We start from the raw sequence: 22,180 nt of genomic DNA on the forward strand, positions 1-22,180 counted from the left end.
TACCCAGGATATGGTGAGTACTCAGCATATGTTAGCTGCACTGCTGTTACTGCTGGTGATCACATTTTACAGGTGAGAAAGCTTGGGGTCAATGACATCTCCCCAAGAATATACAACTAGTGTGTGACAGAGCCAGGATTCAAACCAGTGCCTCAGTTATAAGACACCGATCACAGAATTGAAGGAAATGTAGTCTTATTCAAGGTGAGAGATCCCTTTTGCCTCTAATCACAGAGAATCCCTAGCTTCCCATGCACCTTGAGCTCTGTGCAGCAGCACAGCATGGCTGGAGCAGGACTCAGGCTGGAATCCACGGCTGCATCCCCTGGGCTGGGTCATAACTGGGGCTTCGGAATCCCAACCCCAGGACCCTCTCCTCAGGTCTCAAATGCAGGGCTGAATCTTCCCCTCATTTAGTCATAAGAACAATTCCCACTATTCCCACACCTCATTAGAGTGATAATCTGGAGGGAAATGGGCTGGCTTTCTGCCGTTTTGCCTGGAGGTATCTATTCCTTTTCCGACTTTGTAATTTGGAGATTCAGCATAAAAAATGGAATCAGTCCTATTACTATTATTGTGATTAATAATAGTTACTATTTGTGGCACTTGTACTGTTTGTTATGGACACATTATGCACATTATTATTAATACATTACATACATTATTTCCTATAAAGCATGTGACCGTGCTAGAAATTTGCTATCATGTCTCTTTTACAGATGAAGCAACTGAGCATCTTAACCATTACAACTACTGCCACCAGCATCCCCTTTATAAATATGTTTTGAGTCACCACTTCCAGTGTTAGGATGATTTTAAATGGTTCTATCAGTCTAATTATGGAGTTAGGTTATTTAGGAGCTTTATAGACCTTGTTTTCAGTCTCTGCATATTAGAGTGGCTTCTTACCTCTGCAACTTTCTTTCAATACTCAGTAATATTTTAGGGAAAGTCAGAGCTCTAAAGTTTTAGTCAGTTTAAATGGTCAGAATTTTTAAAACAACAATGCTTATTAGGAAAGACTTCTCATTCTTTGTATCCCTTTACTGGTAAGTGTTCATGAGTATGAATTTTGGTTACAGTTGCTGTTTTTCATTTAAATGTTTTTCATTTACTTAAGCAATAAATTGGTTGCTCAATCATACTATCAAACTGAAAACAAGAGGAAAGAAAAGTCAACTTAGCTAACCTAACCCAAATAGGAAACATGTTTCCTGGGATAAGAATATGTCAAAGGCAGCACAGCATGTCCTAACTCCCCTGTGTAATCAGCGTTGTATCATGCGTTATGGGTAAATTATCTATTTTTTAAGTTAGGCCTAAGTGTGCTCCTCCAACTAACTGTGAAAGCATTCTTGAAAGTCCATGAAGCCGTATTATTCTAATTACCAGCACAAGGGGTTGATAAATGAATTATGAGACCAGGTATTATTGTCATTAAATAGACCTCACTCAATTATTTATCCCTGGTTCTGGGATTTCAGCTTAGAGAGCTGTGCATATTGTACCAGGCCTTGCTTGAGCTCTGAGATGTGGAGACCAGATTACAGTCTTAGCAGGTGGCTTTTGTTGAATATACTTCAAGGGGATGACACACATTTTTCAGTCAGACATTTGGAAGGTTTGAGGCCAATAGATATTAAAAGTTCATCCACAAAAGCCAATTTCATTTTAGCCACATAGAAAAATCCCTTCAAATTATCCAGATAAACACAAATGGGTAAGGAGATAGATTAACTCTAGGAAGAACATAAAGAAGTTATTTTGCCTTTTGTATTCCAAAGATTCTGCTCTTTATTTTCTTACATTCTGATATCTGTGATGAGTAACAGTCAGGGTTTATCTCCATACTGGATATTTTCTTTTTGTATCTGGTTTCTAATAGCACAATGAAAGAGGTTGTTGGCTGGTTAAGAAATGTCTTATCAGGGAGGATGGGATTGGGTGATACTAGTTTTCTTCCTTCTGAAATTATGCCAGCTCATTACAAAGGTTAGCCCTGAAAACAGTGTTAAGGCATGTTCTTCCACTGAGTCATGAGCCTTGTCCCAATTCCAGTCCAGTGTCCCTTCTTTGAGGCCTGACAGCCGCAAGAGTGCTTCCTGATAACCCAGGAGCTTCCTGTCGGGGGAATCAAGAACGCGTTCTTGCTAAACAGTTATTCTCTGCCCGTCATGTGGCTCCTGGCTTTGTTTTAAAGTCACGCCAGATTTCAGAGGCATTGAGTTTAGTAGTAATTTTGGTCAGGGAGGGCATGAGGACCAGGAGGAGCTATAATGGCCGTTCAGGGATCCCTTTGGCATGAAACCTGGGGGAAGTCTCTTGGAGGATGGAGAAGGGGTAGGACATTAGGGAGGAGAAAAAATTCACACTTGAGGTTATGTGGCGGAGAGTCAAGTCCAGACCTTTATCTGAACACCAAAGTCTTAGGGTAAGTACGTTAAGATGGAGTGGGTGGTAAATGAGAGGGAAATAAGAAACTACGCATGTCAGGGAAAAACTTGACAATGGAAGAGACAAACAATAAAACCTCATTTAGATTGTTCGGAGGAAAATTGCATTTATAATAATTGCCAAAAAAACGTATGAATGCCATGTAAATAGGCTTCTGTATTGTTAAATGAGTTCATAATCAATTTTGTGGTGATTTTAATTGGGTTATAACCCTAAATTGCCTCTTTCTTAAAGCTTTCTAGTGTAATATTCCTGAAACGTATTCATCAGCCCACAAAATTGAGTCTTGTCAGGATAGCTGTTTCTTTATACTTGACTGCTTAGAGCAGTCCTGTGTTGTAATTGGTCACTCATCTAGAAAGTGATATAACTCTTACTAGGCCAAACTGAGAGCCTTTGAAATTATCTGCTAAGCATCTAGAGCGGTGAATATGCCCATAGAGTAAGCATTTTACATTTGAGAAACAAATTTTGATTTTACATACTAAGAAGAATTTTTGATTCTCTATTTATATGAGTTTATTATAATAATGTGATAATTCCTATGTATATTTGTTTCTATGAAATTCAAAATTCTTGATGCCAAGTAACTGAATTATAGCCAGTTCTGCTATAAAGCAGTGTACGGGTTTCTAAAAATAACCCATACTATGCAAAATTGGGCAATGTAAATGACAGGACTTGCAGGAAAAATGGGAATAGGGGCCCAATGTTCAGAAACATCATCAGTGACATGTTAAAAAAATAGGTATCAAAGGGTATAATAGGTATAAAAATAGATATAAATGTATAAACATTTTATACATGCTAAATGGTTTAGCAGTAAGTAAATAATACAACAAACATGGCAGCTTATCTTGAAAAAGACCTGCTGTTTGCTTGTGGGAGGGGCCTTCAGCAGGTTTGTAATTTGTGTGTATGGTCGAGTGTGTGAAAGGGAAATCATTGTAACACCAGCTGTGAGTGGAGGTGGCTGGTCACTGAGTGGTGCAGTGAGGTAGCTGATGGATGATGTGTGTGCATTTGGGGTACTCACTGCTAGATTTAGATGGATGTGGTTCGCTGCAGTCACCTAGTGTTTCTTATAGATAAAATCACACATATGCAAACACAAAATTTGTGTTATGCCTAAATTGTTCTGTGATCTATCAATCATGTTAGAAAAAATTTACAGTTTCAAAACAAGTTGTCCTGACCTGCAGGACTATCAACGGGGGTCGACGACCTAGAGGAGAGAATTGAAAAAAAAAAAAAAAAAGAGAGAGGCAAGGGACACAAAGAACGACCAGCAAGACAGGATGTCTGATCAAGCTGGCACAGTTTATTGTTTGCAGGCTCAATTTATACAGGTTAGCAAGTAAGGGGTGGGTCAGGAGATAATTGGACCTTAGGTGGCACGGGCGGGGAGGTGTAGAGGGGTGATTGGGTCTTGGTTGGCGCCGGCGGGAACGGAGGACCCGGAAGAGAAGCGGGGAGTTCGCCAGTTTGGGGGTGGGGGCCCTTGGGAGGGAGGTTTTAAGGGAGGGGCTTTCCCCTGGGGTAGAGGGTGTTTCTTGATTAACAAAGGACAGAAAAAGCACATGTTGCGAGGTAGCCTAACCACTAGCTCTAACCTAGAAAAGCACATGTTGCGAGGTAACCTAACCACTAGCTCTAACCTAGGAGTTCACTAAATGCATTTCTTGGTAATAGGGGAAAACTTGTTTCTAACTCGTGGATGGATTCATTGTTGCTTACTTTACAGGAAAGACTTTACTCAAACGTTGCTGTTGTCTTAAGGCTTTTGTGACTGAGTCTGCCTAAAGGCCCACAGGTTTGCTCCCAACAAGAAGTATTATAGGGGAATTGACTGTGTCATAATCTCTTCAGCACTTTTACATTTATTATCTCATCTTGTTCTTGCTGCCATCCTGGCAAGTAGGGAAACAACTGCCTGCTCATTTGTTTGCTAGGAAATCTTGATCTGGTAAAGTCCACACAGTAACCGAGTGGATCCATGCCGGAACTTGTTCAGGTGTGTGTGAGCTCTGGGCAAGTGTGCTTTCCTCTGAGAAGCAGGACACTCCTGAGTGCGTGTACAGATGGTGTGAAAAATGGCAGCAAGTTCTCAAAGACAAATCGCAGAGACTGGGTTAGAACTCAGTTTACCTGGTTTTTAGTTTAGATCAGTTCAGCATTGCATAAATATCTGCTTGGTGCTCTGCTCACTCCTGTCTTACCATCTCTGTAATACATAATTAATGCTTAAATGGAATGTGTTTTTGTGATTGCATGGATCTAAAAACCCAGCCATGAGAATTCAGTTTATACTTTTTGATATTGGCTTTATTGAACAGTTTAGAGTTTAGAATGTGTAGAATATTTTAGAAACTCTTTTTCAATTAATCTTCACAGCCTAGAAGACATGTGAAATGTCAGGGCATTTGAGAAAAAGGCCAGTCTAAGAAGTCTTCTCCATTTCCAGGAGTTTGCCCTTCTGAGTATCTAAGAAGACTCATGAAGAAGGGTATAATCCCAAAGTCTAGGAATACTTTGCTTTTCAGCATGAATTGATGTGGGAAATACAATTATTAGACGCTCCCTTGTTTATATCTACCCTAAGTATTGGCATTCAGTTCTATTTCCAGAAGGACTAGGTTTATTAAATACCTGCAGTAGTCAAAGTAGTGGTCATGCTGTGGGAGATACACAAGGACAGCATATCATCCCTGCCATCAAGGAACTGATTTAGGGGACCTGCTTGATGGCTTGAAGAGGTACTTCTCCATTTTGCTTGTATTTTTATGGTGGACTTAGTGTGGGTGCACATGCCCAGTGAGTAGTGAAGCCCCACTGTTTAGTTATCGGTTAAGTCAGCAGGTGTGTTTTGATCACTATGTATTGTAAAATAATGACTTTGGCACTGATACTATGGAACACTTTACAAAAAAATCCTTTGATAGCTTTTCATTTTTAAGATTTACTTTGTTTGTTAATATAGTCATGTGTTGAAGGATCTTGTCTGTAAAATTGTACATTCCAGGGGGCATCCAACTGATGACAGCATTGTGCCTGTAGAACTGTGGTCCAGGGTTGGGTTATCTCTTGGTTTATACCCTCTACAACCCCTGAGAGGTCAGGACAAGCTTGGGATGCCTCTACTTCTAAAATTCTTTCCATGTATCAACCAAACAACAATAGCAGAAGTGACCAAACAAGGTTACAGAAATTGTGGTATATTTAACATGTTCATGTTATTCATTTTGATGAATTAATGCTTTTTAACACACAGAAAAAGATATCAATCTATATAAATATTTATACTATAAATGTATAAATATTTGGGAATAATGTTAAGGTTTACATTTGAAGCCCTTTGTGATGCAAGGCCAAAAACTATTCCTTTTTGGTTTTCTTTTCCCTCATCCCTGAACCCCATTTGCTTTATACAGTATGATTTTTCTGTTTTAAGTCATAATAGTTTTTATGAAATTAAATACCAGGTCAGTATATGTGTTCTATGTCAGTTTGTCCTAAACTCTCTGCCCTATTTTTTAAAAAAAGTAATCCTTAAAAAAGAAGGGAAGATTTTAAAATAAACATTCTGACTGCCAGAATCTGAAGTAAACTTCAGATTCAGTTTTATATGTGGTAGAAATGAGAAGAACTAGGGTTCTTTATTTTGACACTCAGCATGAATTTCTTGCTTTTTGATGACTCCAGTTGATTAATAAGTGAGACTAGAATATCTTATTTTTCCCAGCCAAAAATAAAAATCCTAAACGTCCATTACAATCCCTAGATTATGAAATGTGGCTTAGATTCACTTGGTAAGGGTCTAGAAGGGTCTGCAAGAAATAAGCCTGCAAACCTAATAAAAGTAAATGTCCATTACCTCTATAGTCTATTAATCTCAACTTAATACCCACCTACCCCTTATTGTGTTTTCTTTTCTCAGGGAAGCAAAAAAGTTTGTGAATGAAAATGAGGGAGCTCTTGGGAAAGGAAAAGGAAAACGGTGGTTTGCATTTAAGATGATGATGGCCAAGGTAAGTATTTTCATGACTCAGTTTGATTGATGCCATATATTCCCAATGAAGGCCATGCTGACTCCAAGGGGGAAAACTTGGTCCTCTTCTGAGAGAGAGAAAAAAATATTATACTTTATATGTACAAAGCACATATACACATACAGTACATTCACAGTCTATGGTACTAAAATTTGGGGTGGGGGGTGATTCAGAAAAAAAGACAAAGTTCAAAAAGACTCTTCATAGGAGTTTCAGTGAAAAAGCAGTTGATAAGCATTGATTTATAACAAAAGACTTACTTATGTGTGATTTTATCACTCCTAAATGTAAAAGATTGTACCCCTTTCATTTTTATTCCTTACTAGTTAATGGGTCCTGGGTCAAAGTTTTTTTCTCAAAATGTCTATAAGTGCCATATGCCTCTCCTGTATCAGGAACATCAACTATAAATTGGATAGAAAATAAGGCAAAACAAATGATATACCAATATAAGTACAGATTTTTAGAAAAGATAGAAAAGAAACTAGCATTTATTTAGTATTTATTGTATGCCAATTGCTGTACTGAATCCTTTTATAAAGTTATTATATTCATTATATTTACTTATATTTAATTCTCACAGCAATGTAGGTATATAGATATTTTTGTCCCTTCTTTACAAATGTTATACCATGTGTAAGCTAAATGTATTCCCATAAAGATGGAGGTTGTGAATAAAATTCATATATCTTAAATATAAAATAGATGATAGATTGATGGATTTATGATATATATAAAAATAGATAATAGATTGGTTTTGTGTTTTTATAACTTAAAAATGCAATAATATAGTATTAATGTTTTTATCTCTGGTTGTTTTGATGCAATATTATGTCCATGTTTGGGAGTTATAGTTCATTGTAAGTATGTATTGTACTCCATTGTATGAAGATACCACAGTCTATTTATCCATTCTTTTGTAGATGGACATTTGGATTGTTTCTGGTTGGGTAATATTTTGAACTTCAGACTTGTCTCCTACCGTTATTTAGGCTCTGTGTGCCTGTCCAGCTCATGTACACACATGCACAGTTATCTTCCCTTTCCCCATTCTTCCTAGTGGGCCTCCTGACCAGGGATGATCCAACACTGTGGAGTAAAATGGAAGGAAGAACTTGTATAAAAACCAATTTATGACAATTTTTCTTCCTGCCTTTTCCATAATGCTATGCCTTTCCATTAAGCTGATGCTCTACCTCTACCAGAATGAAAAGTGCCCTGTCACAGCACTGACCATCCTCTTGGTACATTACTCTGGTGATGGAACATAGACTCCAGTAGACCTAGATGACCTGTTTATGTGCAGTCTACTCTAGAAGACCCAGAAGCCGTTCAAGGCAGGAGCTGTGTCTTATTCACATTTCATTCATTTCTTCATGCAATGAATATCCAAGGAAACACATACCATTTCCTTTCACCTTATTGCATCCTAACAGTCCCTGCTATTTTATTGTCTGGTATCATACACAGATCTTTCACGGCATATTTTCTGTAGAACAGCGGATCTGTAAAAACTTTTGAATTATATTGGTCTGGGGGTGGGTTGGGAACAGGGAGGCAAGTAAAGCCTACTGCTTTTCCTTTTTACAAAAAGCAGTATGTGGCTTCAGGAAGATCTTCCCAAGCTCATTGTCGTGTGATATTTTGGGATGGTGAGCTGGGGGAATAAACATCATAACAAACAAGAGATTGAGTTTTACTGTTGTATTTGGCTTCCTTTTCAGAAATGGGTAAAATTTCTTCGTGATTTTGAGAACTTCAAAGCTGCTTGTGTCCCATGGGAAAATAAAATCAAGGCAATTGAAAGTAAGTGCCCATCAGATCTCATTATATAGGAAAATTGTCCTAAATAAATGTCTCATAAGCTTATCAGGTGCCTTTCTCAGTTTCTGTACTATTAGAAAGATGAAAAATGAGAAAACAAACAAAACCGTATTTAAAGTCCTCAGCTCACTGTGAAGATTTGCTAGCATTTACCTATCACAGCACTGGAGACTCCCTTCCTACATTAGACCAAAATATTCTCATTTTGAACTTTTTTTCTCTCTTACATAGGGAAGTCAGTATTTTGCACAATGACAGAGAGTCATCATTAGGAAGGCAGAGATTTTATTTTGGCAATAACATGACACTGAAAATACATATTCTTGTGAGTATTACAACATAATCAAAATGAACAATATCTGAAAGAATGAAGAATCTTCATATCAAGCCTCTGAAATAGAATATGCAATAATCATTCAGGAATTTGCTATCTGAATATCTTATTGTGCCTTCATTTTATACAGTATTCACTGTGTACAGAGAAGGCAAGAGAATATACTTCATCAACTTAGAACAGTGTTTATATAGAACAATGTATTTTAGGCTTAGAATAAAGCAGGCGAAATTTTAAAACAATGTAAATATAATAAATAATTTAAAAAATTAATAAAGAAAAGAGGGTAATATTTAAAACATTTCTGAGCACAACCTTCCCATATTCTGGCTTCTGAGGGTTTTGACTAAGGTCTGATTTTCCTCCTTGTCACCGCAGATCATGAGGCAGATTTTCCTGCTGCTTAAATGTGCTGTTGCATAATTAAAATGGAGGCTCCACAGGGAGATAACACAGTTGATGGATATTTCACTGATATGATCGGGCATGTTTTCAGAATGACTATCCCTCAGTCCACTTTTCTCATTATTGAAAGCCATGAATTAAAAAGCATCAGCTTATTAATTGTGCTTCCTGTCACATATTCCTGTACCATTCCTTTCTTACTTTATTTTCCTCCTTAATAACTATCACTATTGACAATACTGCATTTTTCATTGAATTTTTTTATTAAGGTATTGATATACAATCACATGAGCAACATTGTGGTTACTAGATTCCCCCCATTGTCAAGTCCCCACCACATACCCCATTACAGTCAGGGTCCATCAGCATAGTAAGAGGCTATAGATTCACTACTTGTCTTCTCTGTGCTGTGCTATACTGCCTTCCCCATGCCCCCTTGCCCACATTATGTGTGCTAATCATAATGCCCCCTTTTCCCCCTTATCCCTCCCTTCCCACCCACCCTCCCCAGTCCCTTTCCCTTTGGTAACTGTTAGTCCATTCTTGGGTTCTGTGAGTCTGCTCTGTTTGGTTTCTTCAGTTTTTGCTTTGTTGTTATACTCCACAGATGAGTAAAATCATTTGGTACTTATTGTTCTCCACATGGCTTATTTCACTGAGCAAAATACCCTCTAGCTCAATCCATGTTGTTGCAAATGGTAGGATTTGTTTTTTTCTAATGGCTGCATAATATCCCATTGTGTATATGTACCACATCTTTATCCATTCATCTACTGATGGACACTTAGGTTGCTTCCAATGCTTGGTTATTGTAAATAATGCTGCAATAAACATAGGGGTGCATATGTCTTTTTGAAACTGGGCTCCTGCATTCTTAGGGTAAATTCCTAAGAGTGGAATTCCTGGGTCAAATGGTATTTGTACTTTTAGTTTTTTGAGGAACCTCCATACTGCTTTCCACAATGGTTGAACTAATTTACATTCCCACCAGCAGTGTAGGAGGGTTCCCCTTTCTCCATATCCTCACCAGCATTTGTTGTTGTTTGTCTTTTGGATGTTGGCCATCCTAACTGGTGTAAGGTGATATTTCATTGTGGTTTTAATTTGCATTTCTCTGATGACTAATGATGTGGAGCATCTTTTCATGTGCCTGTTGACCATCTGAATTTCTTCTTTGGAAAAGTGTCTGTTCAGATCCTCTTCCCATTTTTTGATCAGGTTATTTGCTTTTTGGTTGTTGAGGAGTGTGAGCTCTTTAAATATTTTGGATGTCAACCCATTATCAGATATGTCATTTATGAACATATCTCCCATACTATAAGATATCTTTTCATTCCACTGATGGTGTCCTTTGCTGTACAGAAGGTTTTTAGTTTGATATAGTCCCACTTGTTCATTTTTGCTTTTGTTTCCTTTGCCCAGGGAAATATGTTCATGAAAAAATTGTTCATGTTTATGTCCAAGAGATTTTTGCCTATGTTTTCCTCTAAGAGTTTTATGGTTTCATGACTTACATTCAGGTCTCTGATGCATTTTGAGATTACTTTTGTGTATGGAGTTAAACAGTAATCCAGTTTCATTCTCCTTTATGTAGCTGTCCAGTTTTGCCAACACCAGTTGTTGAAGAGGCTGTCATTACCCCATTGTATATCTATGGTTCTTTATCAGATATTAATTGACAATATATGGTTGGGTTTATATCTGAGCTCTCTAGTCTGTTCCATTGGTCTGTGGGTCTGTTCTTGTGCCAGTACCAAATTGTCTTGATTACTGTGGCTTTGTAGTAGAGCTTGAAGTTGGGGAGCATAATCCCCCCAGCTTTATTCTTCCTTCTCAGGATTTTTTTGGCTATTCAGGGTCTTTTGTAGTTCCATATGAATTTTAGAACTACTTGTTGTAGTTCATTTAAGAATGCTGTTGGTGTTTTGATAGGGATTGCATTAAATCTGTAAATTGATTGCTTTAGGCAGAATGGCCATTTTGACAATATTAAGTCTTCCTACCCAAGAACATGCGATGAATTTACATTTATTACTGTCCTCTTTAATTTCTCTTAGTTGTGTCTTGTAGTTTTCAGGATATAGGTCTTTCACTTCCTTGGTTAGGTTTATTCCTAGGTATTTGATTCTTTTTGATTCAATTGTTAATGAAATTGCTTTCCTGATTTCACTTTCTGCAAGTTCATCATTAGTGTATAGGAATGCAACAGATTTCTGTGTATTAATTTTGTACCCTGCAGCTTTGCTGAATTCAGATATAAATTCTAGTAGCTTGAAGTGGATTCTGTAGGGTATTTTATGTATAATATCATGTCATCTGCAAACAGCAACAGTTTAACTTCTTCCTTACCAACCTGGATGCCTTTTATTTCTTTCTGTTGTCTGTTGTCTGATTGCTGTGACTAGGACCTCCAGTCCTATGTTGAATAAAAGTGGGGAGAGAGGGTATCCTTGTCTTGTTCCCGATCTTAGAGGAAAAGCTTTGAGCTTTTCACTGTTAAGTATGATGTTGATTGTGGGTTTGTCATATATGGCCTTTATTATGTTGATGTGCTTGCCCTCTATACCCATTTTGTTAAGAGTTTTTATCATGAATGGATGTTGAATTTTTTCAAATGCTTCCTGAGCATCTATGGAGATGATCAAGTGATTTTTGTCCTTCTTTTTATTGATATAGTGGATTATGTTGATGGATTTTGGAATGTTGTTCCATCCTTGCATCCCTGGGATGAACCCCACTTGATCATGGTGTATGATTCTCTTGTATTTTTGAATTGGGTTTGCTTATATTTTGTTGAATACTTTTGCATCTATGTTCATCAGGGATATTGGTCTTTAGTTTTCTTGTTTTATGGGATCTTTCCCTTGTTTTGGTATTACAGTGATGCGATCTTCATAGAATGAGTTTGGATGTATTCCCTCCTCTTCTATTTTTTGGAAAACTTTAAGGAGAGTGGGTATTATGTCTTTCTAAATGTCTGATTAAATTCAGCAGTGAATCCATGTGGTATAGGGGTTTTGTTCTTGGGTAGTTTTTTGATTATCAATTAAATTTCATTGCTGGTAATGGGTCTGTTTAGATTTTCTCTTTCTTCCTGGGTCAGTCTTGGAAGGCTGTATTTTTCTAGAAAGTTGTCCATTTCTTCTAGGTTATCCAGTTTGTTAACATATAATTTTTCATAGTATTTTCTAATAATTCTTTGTATTTCTGTGGTCTCTGTCATGATTTTTCCTTTCTCATTTCTGATTCTGTTTATGTGTGTAGATTCTCTTTCTTTCTTTCTTGTAAGTCTGGCTAGGGTTTTATCTATTTTGTTTATTTCCTCAAAGAACCAGCCCTTGGTTTCATTGATTTTTTCTATTGTTTTATTCTTCTCAATTTTATTTCTTTCTTCTCTGATCTTTATTATGTCCTTCCTTCTGCTGACTTTGGGCCTCATTTGTTTTTCTTTTTACAGTTTCAATAATTGCAAATTTAGGCTATTCATTTGGGATTGTTCTTCTTTCTTTAAATAGGCCTGGATTGCTATATACTTTCCTCTTAGAACTGCCTTTGCTGCATCCCACAGAAGTAGGAGCATTGCACTGTTGTTTTCATTTGTCTCCATATATTGCTTGATCACTGTTTTAATTTGGTCATTGATCCACAGATTATTTAGGAGCATGTTGTGAAGCTTCCATGTATTTTTGAGCCTTTTTGTTTACTTTGTACAATTTAATTCTAGTTTCATACCTTTGTGACCTGAGAAGTTGGTCGGGACAATTTCAATCTTTTTTAATTTGCTGAGGTTCTATTTATGGCCTAGTATGTAGTCTATTCTGGAGAATGTTCCATGTGTACTTGAGAAGAATGTGTATCCTGCTGCTTTTGGGTAGAGTGTTCTATACATGTCTGTTAGGTCCATCTGTTCTAATATGTTGTTCAGTGCCTCTGTCTCCTTACTTATTTTCTGTCTGGTTGATCTATCCTTTGGAGTGAGTGTTGTGTTAAAGGCCTAAAAGGAATGCATTGCATTCTATTTCCCTCTTTTATTCTGTTAGTATTTGTTTCACATATGTAAGTGATCTTGTGTTGCGTGTATAGATATTTATAATGGTTATATCTTGTTGGATTGTCCCCTTTATCATTATGTAATGTCCTTCTTTGTCTCTTGTGACTTTCTTTGTTTTGAAGTCTATTTTGTCTGGTACAAGTACTATAACTCCTACTTTTTCTTCCCTATTAGTTGCATTAAATATATTTTTCCATCCTTTACTTTCAGTCTGTGTATGTCTTTGGGTTTGAAGTGAGTCTCTTATAAGCAGCATATAGATGGGTCTTGTCTTTTTCTCCATTAGGTGACTCTATGTTTTTTTGATTGGTGCATTCAGACCATTTCCATTTAGGGTGATTATCGATAGGTATGTACTTATTGCCATTGCAGGCTTTCGATTTGTGGTTACCAAAGATTCAAGGGTATTCTCTTACTGTCTAAACATTCCAGTTTAATTCACTTAGTATGCTATTGCAAACACAACCTAAAGGTGCTTTTTATTTTTTCCTCCTTTTTCTTCCTCCTCCATTCTTTATATGTTAGGTATCATATTCTGTTCTCTTTGTGCATCCCTTGACTGACTTGGTAGATAGCTGATTTAATTTTGCATTTGGTTAGTATTTAGTTGGTCTGCTTCCTTTGGTATTGTTTTATTTTCTCTAGTGAAAGCTATTTAGTCTTAGGCACACTTCCATCTATAGCAGTCCCTTTTAAATACACTGTAGAGATGGTTTGTGGGAGGTAAATTCTCTCAGTTTTTCCTTATTTGGGAATTGCTTAATCCCTCCTTCAAATTTAAATGATAGTCTTGCCAGATAGCGTATTCTTTTTCCGAGGCCCTTCTGTTTCATTGCATTGAATATATCATGCCACTCCCTTTTGGACTGTAAGGTTTCTGGTGAGAAGTCTGATGATAGCCTGATGGGCTTTCCTTTGTAGGTGATCTTTTTTCTCTCTCTGGATGCTTTTAATACTCTGTCCTTGTTCTTGACCTTGCCATTTTAATTTTTATATGTTTTGGTGTTGTTCTCCTTGGGTCCCCTGTGTTGGGAGATCTGTAGATTTCAATGGCCTGAGAGACTATTTTCTTTCCCTGATTAGGAAAGTTTTCATCAATTATTTCTTCAAAGACACTTTCTATCCCTTTTCCTGTCTCTTCTTCTTCTGGTACTCCTCTAATGCAAATATTGTTCCATTTGGATTGGTCACACAGGTCTCTTAATATTCTTTCATTCCTAGAGATCTTTTTTTATCTCTTTCTGCCTCAGCTTCTCTGTATTTCTATTCTCTGATTTCTGTTCCATTCACTGCCTCTACCTCACCTAATCTGCTTTTAAATCCCTCCATTGTTTGTTTTATTTCAGTTATGTCCCTCCTGAATTCATCCCTTAGTCTTGAATATTTTTCTGTAGCTCCATTAGTATGCTTATGACTTTTATTTGGAATTCTTTCTCAGGAAGATTGGTGATTCCAGTCTCACCAAGCCCTCTTTCTGGTGTTTGAGGGATTTTGGATTGAACAAGGTTCTTCTGGAACATAGTCCTGGAGTGATGGGAGTGGCTGCCGGCGAGTGGCATGGGTGTCAGCTGGGAGGGCAAAGTCCCTTCCTGCTTGCCAGTCACCATGCCTATTTCCACTGTCTGTGCCAGTTAACCTTGCACAGAGAGTGGTCTCTGGGTTAATTTCCTAAACTGCCATGGGTGGGATGGCTCTCGGGATGTCCTATGGTGGTGGCCGGGGTCACAGGCAAGCCATGAGGGTTGCGCCATCATCACAAAGCCCCTTTGTGGCTCCTGGTCTCATAATGGAAGGCCATATGGAACATTAAGATCCTAATACAATCTATGTGGAAAGAACTGCATTTGGTTCTTTCTCTGCCACAGATTAGCCATTGACTCTGAGCCAATCATTTAACCACTCTGGGCCTCAGTCTGTTCATTTACAAAAATGATAGGTTTGAATCTTAATCAGTTATGAAGTATATCTCAAGAAATGTATAACTAACAATAGTTAAAATATAAACATTTGCAACTTATTTGTTTTTAAGTTACATTACAACAGGTTCCAGCCTAACTGAAGAAAAAAGTCATGCTCACTTGTGTTGCAATAGCCTATCTTAAGAGGGATAGAAACAGATGAAATTATTTTATTACCAGAAATTGCACACACAGGAATGAGATACACCTATGAGCACCATTTATCCTTTGTGTCACAGTGGGAAAGACAGATTGAGAGTTACTCAATAATACTCTCAGGTATATTCCCCCTTTTTTCTTCCCCCAGAAAATTTGGGACAGTCAAGCTGAATAATTCATGCAAATGTGGATTATTGTCCCTTTTATATGAAAATATGATTTGACTAGGTAGTCCTGATTTCTTCACCTTTAACAGTGCTTTTCCTCACTGTATTTAATTTAGAATTAACCCTTATTTTGCATTCTATGAACAGTTCCCACAACCATCATTTATAGAATATCACCACTAGTAAGACACTCTACACATATCATCTCATTTAATCTTTAATGTGCCTGCAAGGTACATATTAACCTTCCTGTTTTAGAGTTCTGTTAAATAATTGTCTCAATGTTAGTTATTAGGGGAGCTGAGATATAAGGTGGAGTCTGTCTGAGCCCAAAGACATGCTTTTCCCAATGTGGCCTAATGATTTTTACTTTGAGGAAGATTTTATAAACCTTTTCTTTTACACCAACTCTGAGAGAGAATTCTACCAAGACAATGGCAGGATGAGTAGTTGTACATTTCCTTGATAGTTATCCTATTTGGAGAATGTTTCTCATTTTCTCATGTATTTATTTTTGAATGAGTTACTTATTTAATTAAATATTTCATAGTATAAAGATTCTTAAAGTACTAAGATTTTAATGTTAGTCATAAGCAGATCATATGCTTTTGTATTAGTTAAGAGATCTGAAACCTTTCTAGGAATGTATTAGCAGAGTCACTGAGTTGGACTATCCATCTCATAGAAAGTACCCTACCAGAGATAGGGAAAGCATAGATTTGTGGTGGTGTTTGAAGCTAAGTTGAATGGAAGATGGAGAGAATAAGACCTGGGATTGGTATTTTAAAAATTGAGGTCCTTTTGCTCCTTACTGGTTCTATGGCTTGGGAAATCTTTTACATCTCTGGCCCTCTGTTTCCACATTTGGAATTTCCACAAAATTCAGAGTTTACTAGTTACTATGCAAGGCCATTTCCAGCCCAACATTCTATGATTTCTGTTATGATCAGGTTTAGATGTATATGTAAGTATGTGATGTTCTTTATCCTTTTGAGTAATAAATTATTGAAACTGTTAAATGGAAAACATATTTATATTAAGTGAAGCCTAAATAATTTACCTTTTCTGCAAATTCTTTTTTTAGAATGCAAATAGGTTAAATATGTACTCTATTTATAAAATGTATATTTTTGTAAGATTAATATGAATGCTTTTCTCTTACCATTTGACCTTACAAAAGTTTCAAAAATATTATGTTACTTTTGAAAGTCAGAGTCATCTAACATATAATATCTCATGTAATCTTCAGAATAAGCTTGACTCAATTGATTAGTTGAGCAAATACTTACTGAGTGCCTACCATTTATCAAGCATGTTTCTAGTTACTGGGGATATGATGCTGACAAAGACAGGCAAGGGTTGATCTTAATCCAAATACGTTCATGTGTATGTGTGTGTGGGTGGGGAAGACAGATCATAAAATATGAGCAATTAAATAATAAAGATGATTATGGATATGGTAAGTGACATGTTCAAAAGAGAAACAGTTGAGCTCCACTCCCAGCAGACTTTCTAATCCACCTTGCCCTTGAGACTCTCTCTCAATCTCTAAATAAATACTGAACAATGTGTAGTTTTAAAGGAATCTCTAATTACTACCCTTTACTGAGTTTCTAAGCTCTGTCATTTATTAGCTGTGTCACCTATGGGCCTATGTCTCTGAAAATGGGCGTATAATAGTCCCCTACTTGAAGGGATTTGATGATGGTTACAAAAATTATGTTAAAACAATAAACGTTTTAGACTGGGTGTGACTTCTTTTGATTCTAAAACTCATGCTGTTTCCATCCTGATTCCAGAAAGACCTGGATCTCTTGACTAGTCTAGACCAGGTCCTTACCCGAATACTCCCAATTTTTTTCATGTAGAAAATAGATTGGATAATTCCTGCTGCAAAGGGATGGTGAAAAGTTCTACATCACAGGGGGATGCTGTCGAGTTTTGCTGTCATGCCAGCCTTGTAAAGGGGCCATGGGGAAAACCCCAGGCTTACTGCAGGGGTATACTTTATTAACCACAATTCATTGCATATTTTGCTAAAGAAGCTATCTATTTGTACTCCTATAAAATATAATTTATACCCATTGTGATTCCAGCATTGTATTAAACCGATGGACTAAATCATTGAATGGCTTTTAAACTGGGATTACAAGTCTTTCTCAGAAATGAAATCCTACTTCTTCCTAAAGGTAAATTGTAGCACCACGATTAAGGTGTGATAGACCTATTTTTTAGACTGGAAATAGCCTCAGATAAACAAGTCTAAGCACAGAGTTTAAGCCTCATAGTTCTCTCTTGGCCTAAGAACTCTAGAAAGTACAAATTAGATCTGGCACATTCAATTCCCTATTCCTAGACCAATTTGAAAGAAACTGTGCTTTATATCCTAACCTAACTAGATGGTATTTATATTGTACTCATACAGCAGGTGATTTAATTGGTCTTTTCCCATTAAAAATGCTTATATTTATCTGTTGTCTCATTACCCATCTGTTCAAGAGGAAATTATGACAGAGTTATAAATTACTTTGCCTTAGTGATAAATAATCAGAGGGAGAGGTGGAGCTTTAACCCTAATTTAAAAGCACAAGAAAATACAGGAATAAAAACACTGCATAAACTTTAAGTTCTTACTTTGATACATGCCAAAGACTCTGTTTTAGCATATTAATATTTCATTATGGAAATAGCATTTATTAGGTAGATTAAAGAAAAAAGAATTGGTCATTTATAGGCCCCATCTGTATTTGTGAATTTGATCACCCTTAGATGATTGATGGATATTGCCTGTGTCTATTCTTACAGACACTCACATTCTTGGCATATTTATTCTGTATGTCAGAAATTTTCAAATTAATTTAATTATGATTCCACTTGAGGAACAATATAGCACTGTAGTTAAAAGATATCTAGATTTAGAGTTAAACACATCTAGATCAGGACTGCCTAGCGTAGAAGTCTGTCTCCATCATTTACTACCTATGTAACTACTTGTGTAACCCCTGCTCCATTATTTGTTAGTTCTGTCACTTATGGGCCTATGTCTCTGAAATGTGGGAGTATAATAGTTCCCTTCTTGAAGGGATTTGATGATGATTAAATGAATTATGTATCAGAGGTCAAATCGATGTCTGAAACAAAGATTCATAAAAGTTAGCTCTTACTATTATTAATCAACTCTTGGTACAGTCAACTGCTATGTTTAAGTTTTTGATACCCTATCCCCACAGTGGGACTAGTAGTACTTAACCTAACCAGGTTCTGGAGGTAGGAAAATGAACTGCTGCACGTAAAGATTTAGCATATATAACTGACCATCAAGATATTTCAGCTATTATTATTATTATTATTATCATTACCCATTGTCCTTTACAAGAATAAATCAGTTTATGTAAGAGACTAAAAAGATATGTAAATGCCTGTTTCGGTTAACCTGAAAGGATAGTACTGCTAGGGTAAATAGAGGTGAAGAGGGAAGATTTCATCTTTTTCATTTTTGTGTTGAGACAGGGAAAGGTCCCTAGGGAGCTTTTATGTCAGCCAGTTGATTTTTTTTTCTCCTTTATGATCTTTGTTTTTGTCTTCCTCCTCTACCATTGGTAGGTGTCATGTAGAAGAAACATTGTCTTTTGGATTCCTTGGTCTCTTTGACCTGCGTTTGGGTCTTTCCTATAATTGCTGTACTTTTAATGAAGTGTGTTTTCCCGTAATTCATTTTCTTTACACTTAGGATTCTGTAAAGAAAAGGCTTAGCTGTCACATCTCTACCTCCAAATAACATGGTTCTGAAAACTAGAGTTTGGAAGACTTGGATTCTAGAAGATGCTTTATCCACAGTGAATATGGATTATGTATGGGGAAGGGGATACTTACTGAAACATTTTAATTTGCTCCCTTTCTTTTGCCTTTAGGGATATTTATGCTCTGTACTCAATTTAAGAAATAATGTGCCAGTGGTTGTGAATTTGCTGCTGGGAAAGTGTGGGCTGCGGTGTTATTCAGAACAGCAAAAGTATGAAAAGCCAGGAAAGAAGGAAGGAAGGAAAGAAGAAAGGAAGGAAGGGAAGATGGACAAAGGGAGGGAGGGAGGGAAGGATGAGTCAATATTCTGTGCTTGGGGCTCTATACCAGAGGGTCTCATGTGTGTTTCCAGGGAAAAGCTTATCCCAGATACTTAGAGATGAAGGGTCACCTCCAGTTAATAACTAGCTATAATAACTAATGAGCTGGAAGTCCACTGTCTTCAATAAAACATGGTGAGTGAACCCGGCTGAGGCAGTCCTCGGGTAGTTGTTACCAGAGAACATAGATAACAGCCATGAAATGATATGAAATCACTGGGATCAGGTGGGTGATCAGATGTCCTCAGAGGGGCAGATCTGCTTAAGTCTTTCTGCAGATGGACCAGTGCATTTGGTTACAGCACCTGGGGGTGTGTTTGTCAAAACCACATGCTTTCAGAAATCTTGTAGAACTCTGCATCTCTTTACAAAGCAAAATGAATACAAATAGTCAGACTTGAAAATAATTGATTTCTTCCAAAATGCTTGTTTAGATATTGACTTCCTTTTAACTTTCTGTAAAGACTGCCACCATGTTATGGGAATGAGTGAGATGGTACCCTGTTAAAGAAAACACTAAGTTCCAGAAATATGACTTTCATGTGAGCTCAACCTCATCTTGGCAAGCAGGGGTTGAAATTTGCCCCACACGAAACTCTCTCCACCTGTAATAATGTTTCAGAGCCAGAGAGCCTAAGAAAACTGTTGATCACTGGATGTGTTTTGGTGAGTGAGTCAGGAAAAAGGGTGGTGGAGGGTGTTCACTACTTTTTCTTGGGCAATTGAAAATGAGAATTGGGAAGACTAGGGAAGCTAGCAATTTCATTTTGAAACTTATGTAATAATCAAAGAAATGTGGCTTGTGTAAATCTATGAAATCTCAACCTGAGCTTTCAAATTTCAAAATCAAAAGATACTTCTATTCTTTAAGAGAATGCTTTTATTGTTTTTCTGAGTCAGTAAGCACTGGACAGTTCACTTGGCTTTTCACTGGAGTGAGTACAAGTGGACAGCATTTCCTTGCCTGTCCCCTCCCAGTTCCTTCTGCAGAATTGAAGGGATTTTTCAAAGATTGTGACTTCCCATCCTACTCCTACTGCTTAACACTTGTTGATGACCTTACCACATTAAAAAAAAAATCCTCACTCTTTACCTCCCTCACAAGGCTTTATGTGTGTGGTTTGGCTTCTCTTTTCATCCTTGTCTTTCATCGCTTCCCCTTCATTGTGCTCCAGCCACACAGTCTTATGTTGTTGCTCAGTTGCCCCAGGCTCCCTTGTCTCCCTCAAGGAGTGTGTTCTGGCTCTTTCCTCTGTTTGTGCTGCTCTTCCCGAGCTCTGGCATTGCTGCTTCCTCCAACATCTCCATTCAAATGTTAGCTTCTCTGCTATACCTTCCTGCATAAACCATCTGCAGCAGCCCATCTCAGAGTTTTCCTTTCCTCCCTCTAGGACCTATCTGGCTACAATTATTTTATATATAATTTTAATAATAACATAATTATAGGTAACATTTTGTATCATATACATATATAATATACATGTATACTATATAACATAACAAACATACATATATGTGATATGTAATATTACATATACTATCATAATGTATGATATATATATACAATATACAATATATACTATGATAAATACATTTTTCAATTTCTTTTTTATTTTTAAATTCCTACATTTTTGTTGTTTCTACACCTCTCTGAAATGTAAGCTGTTAGTACAGCAACCCTGTCTGTGACATTGTGTATCACATCTAAGATAATTCCTGACAAAAGATACTTCAAATATGTGAAGAGTGAAGGAATGACCTTTGGCTTCTATCCTGTACCTCTAAAATATCACTTATGCAGGAAAACGGCACAGGATGGTCTGTAGGTTCACCATCCACAAAGGATGTGGTAAACTTTTTTGAGAAGAGCAGTGTTGTAAGGAAGAAGTAATTATAATTATGATAACTAACTACTGTACTGGACAGGCCCTGCAGTAACCACTTTACATCTATTTGCTCATTGAACTGTATTAACTCAAGGAATAAAATGGGCTCTTCAAGTAGCAATCCTAGGTGCTAAGCAAAAGGCAGCTTTCTCTTGGGTGGACTCTAAAAGGGTAGGTCACAGTCCTCCTCGATGACATCTGCACCATGCACACCACCATGATTCCTGGCTGGAAAAAGGAGAATGCTTGAAACTGTGACTGTGAAAACAGCCAGTGCATTCCATGAACACGTTTCTTTTGGGAGGCACCAAGACTTGGTTTTGTTTTGACCTCCCTTTCAACCTTTTTATTTTTTTAATAGGTCAGTTTGGCTCTTCGGTGGCCTCATATTTCCTCTTCTTGAGATGGATGTATGGAGTAAATATGGTTCTTTTTATCCTGACATTCAGCCTCATCATGTTGCCAGAGGTACAAGCCTGACTTTCGGTTTATAAAACATGCGGAAACAAGTTTCTCATGCGTTAACTCTCCTAGAAAAGCTTGTTTCTCTTCTAAGAGTAGAATGACTAACTGGTTGCATCCACTCTAGAGTCATAGATTTTGTAACAAGATTAATCTGTAAAATGGTGCCTGTGGGCTAACGGTCCTAATCCTTGCTCTGAAGGTATGTGAGTCTCCTGAAATCATATCTAAAGTATCGTGTATATGTTTAAATGTACATTTTATGTGTAAAAGTTCATGGCTTCTACCAGATTCCCAAGGTGATGCC

General features: G+C 37.1%; 1 protein-coding gene across 4 annotated transcripts in view; it reads left to right on the plus strand.

The window, feature by feature from the left end:
* Positions 1–22,180, plus strand: part of TMC1 (transmembrane channel like 1) — a 118,868-nt gene that overhangs the window by 30,797 nt on the left and 65,891 nt on the right. For 3 of the 4 annotated variants that reach the window (XM_073228652.1, XM_073228653.1, XM_036991083.2), the window contains exons 1-4: positions 2,123–2,434; positions 6,395–6,485; positions 8,231–8,312; positions 21,773–21,879. In XM_073228652.1, coding sequence (XP_073084753.1) covers positions 2,280–2,434; positions 6,395–6,485; positions 8,231–8,312; positions 21,773–21,879 — 435 coding nt within the window. In that variant the 5' untranslated portion in view covers positions 2,123–2,279. Of the gene's footprint in view, positions 1–2,122; positions 2,435–6,394; positions 6,486–8,230; positions 8,313–21,772; positions 21,880–22,180 lie in introns of those variants that run through there. The other variant, XM_073228654.1, reaches the window with a different exon arrangement.

Source organism: Manis javanica, chromosome 2, assembly GCF_040802235.1.
Source record: "Manis javanica isolate MJ-LG chromosome 2, MJ_LKY, whole genome shotgun sequence".
Classification (NCBI taxonomy): Eukaryota; Metazoa; Chordata; class Mammalia; order Pholidota; family Manidae; genus Manis; species Manis javanica.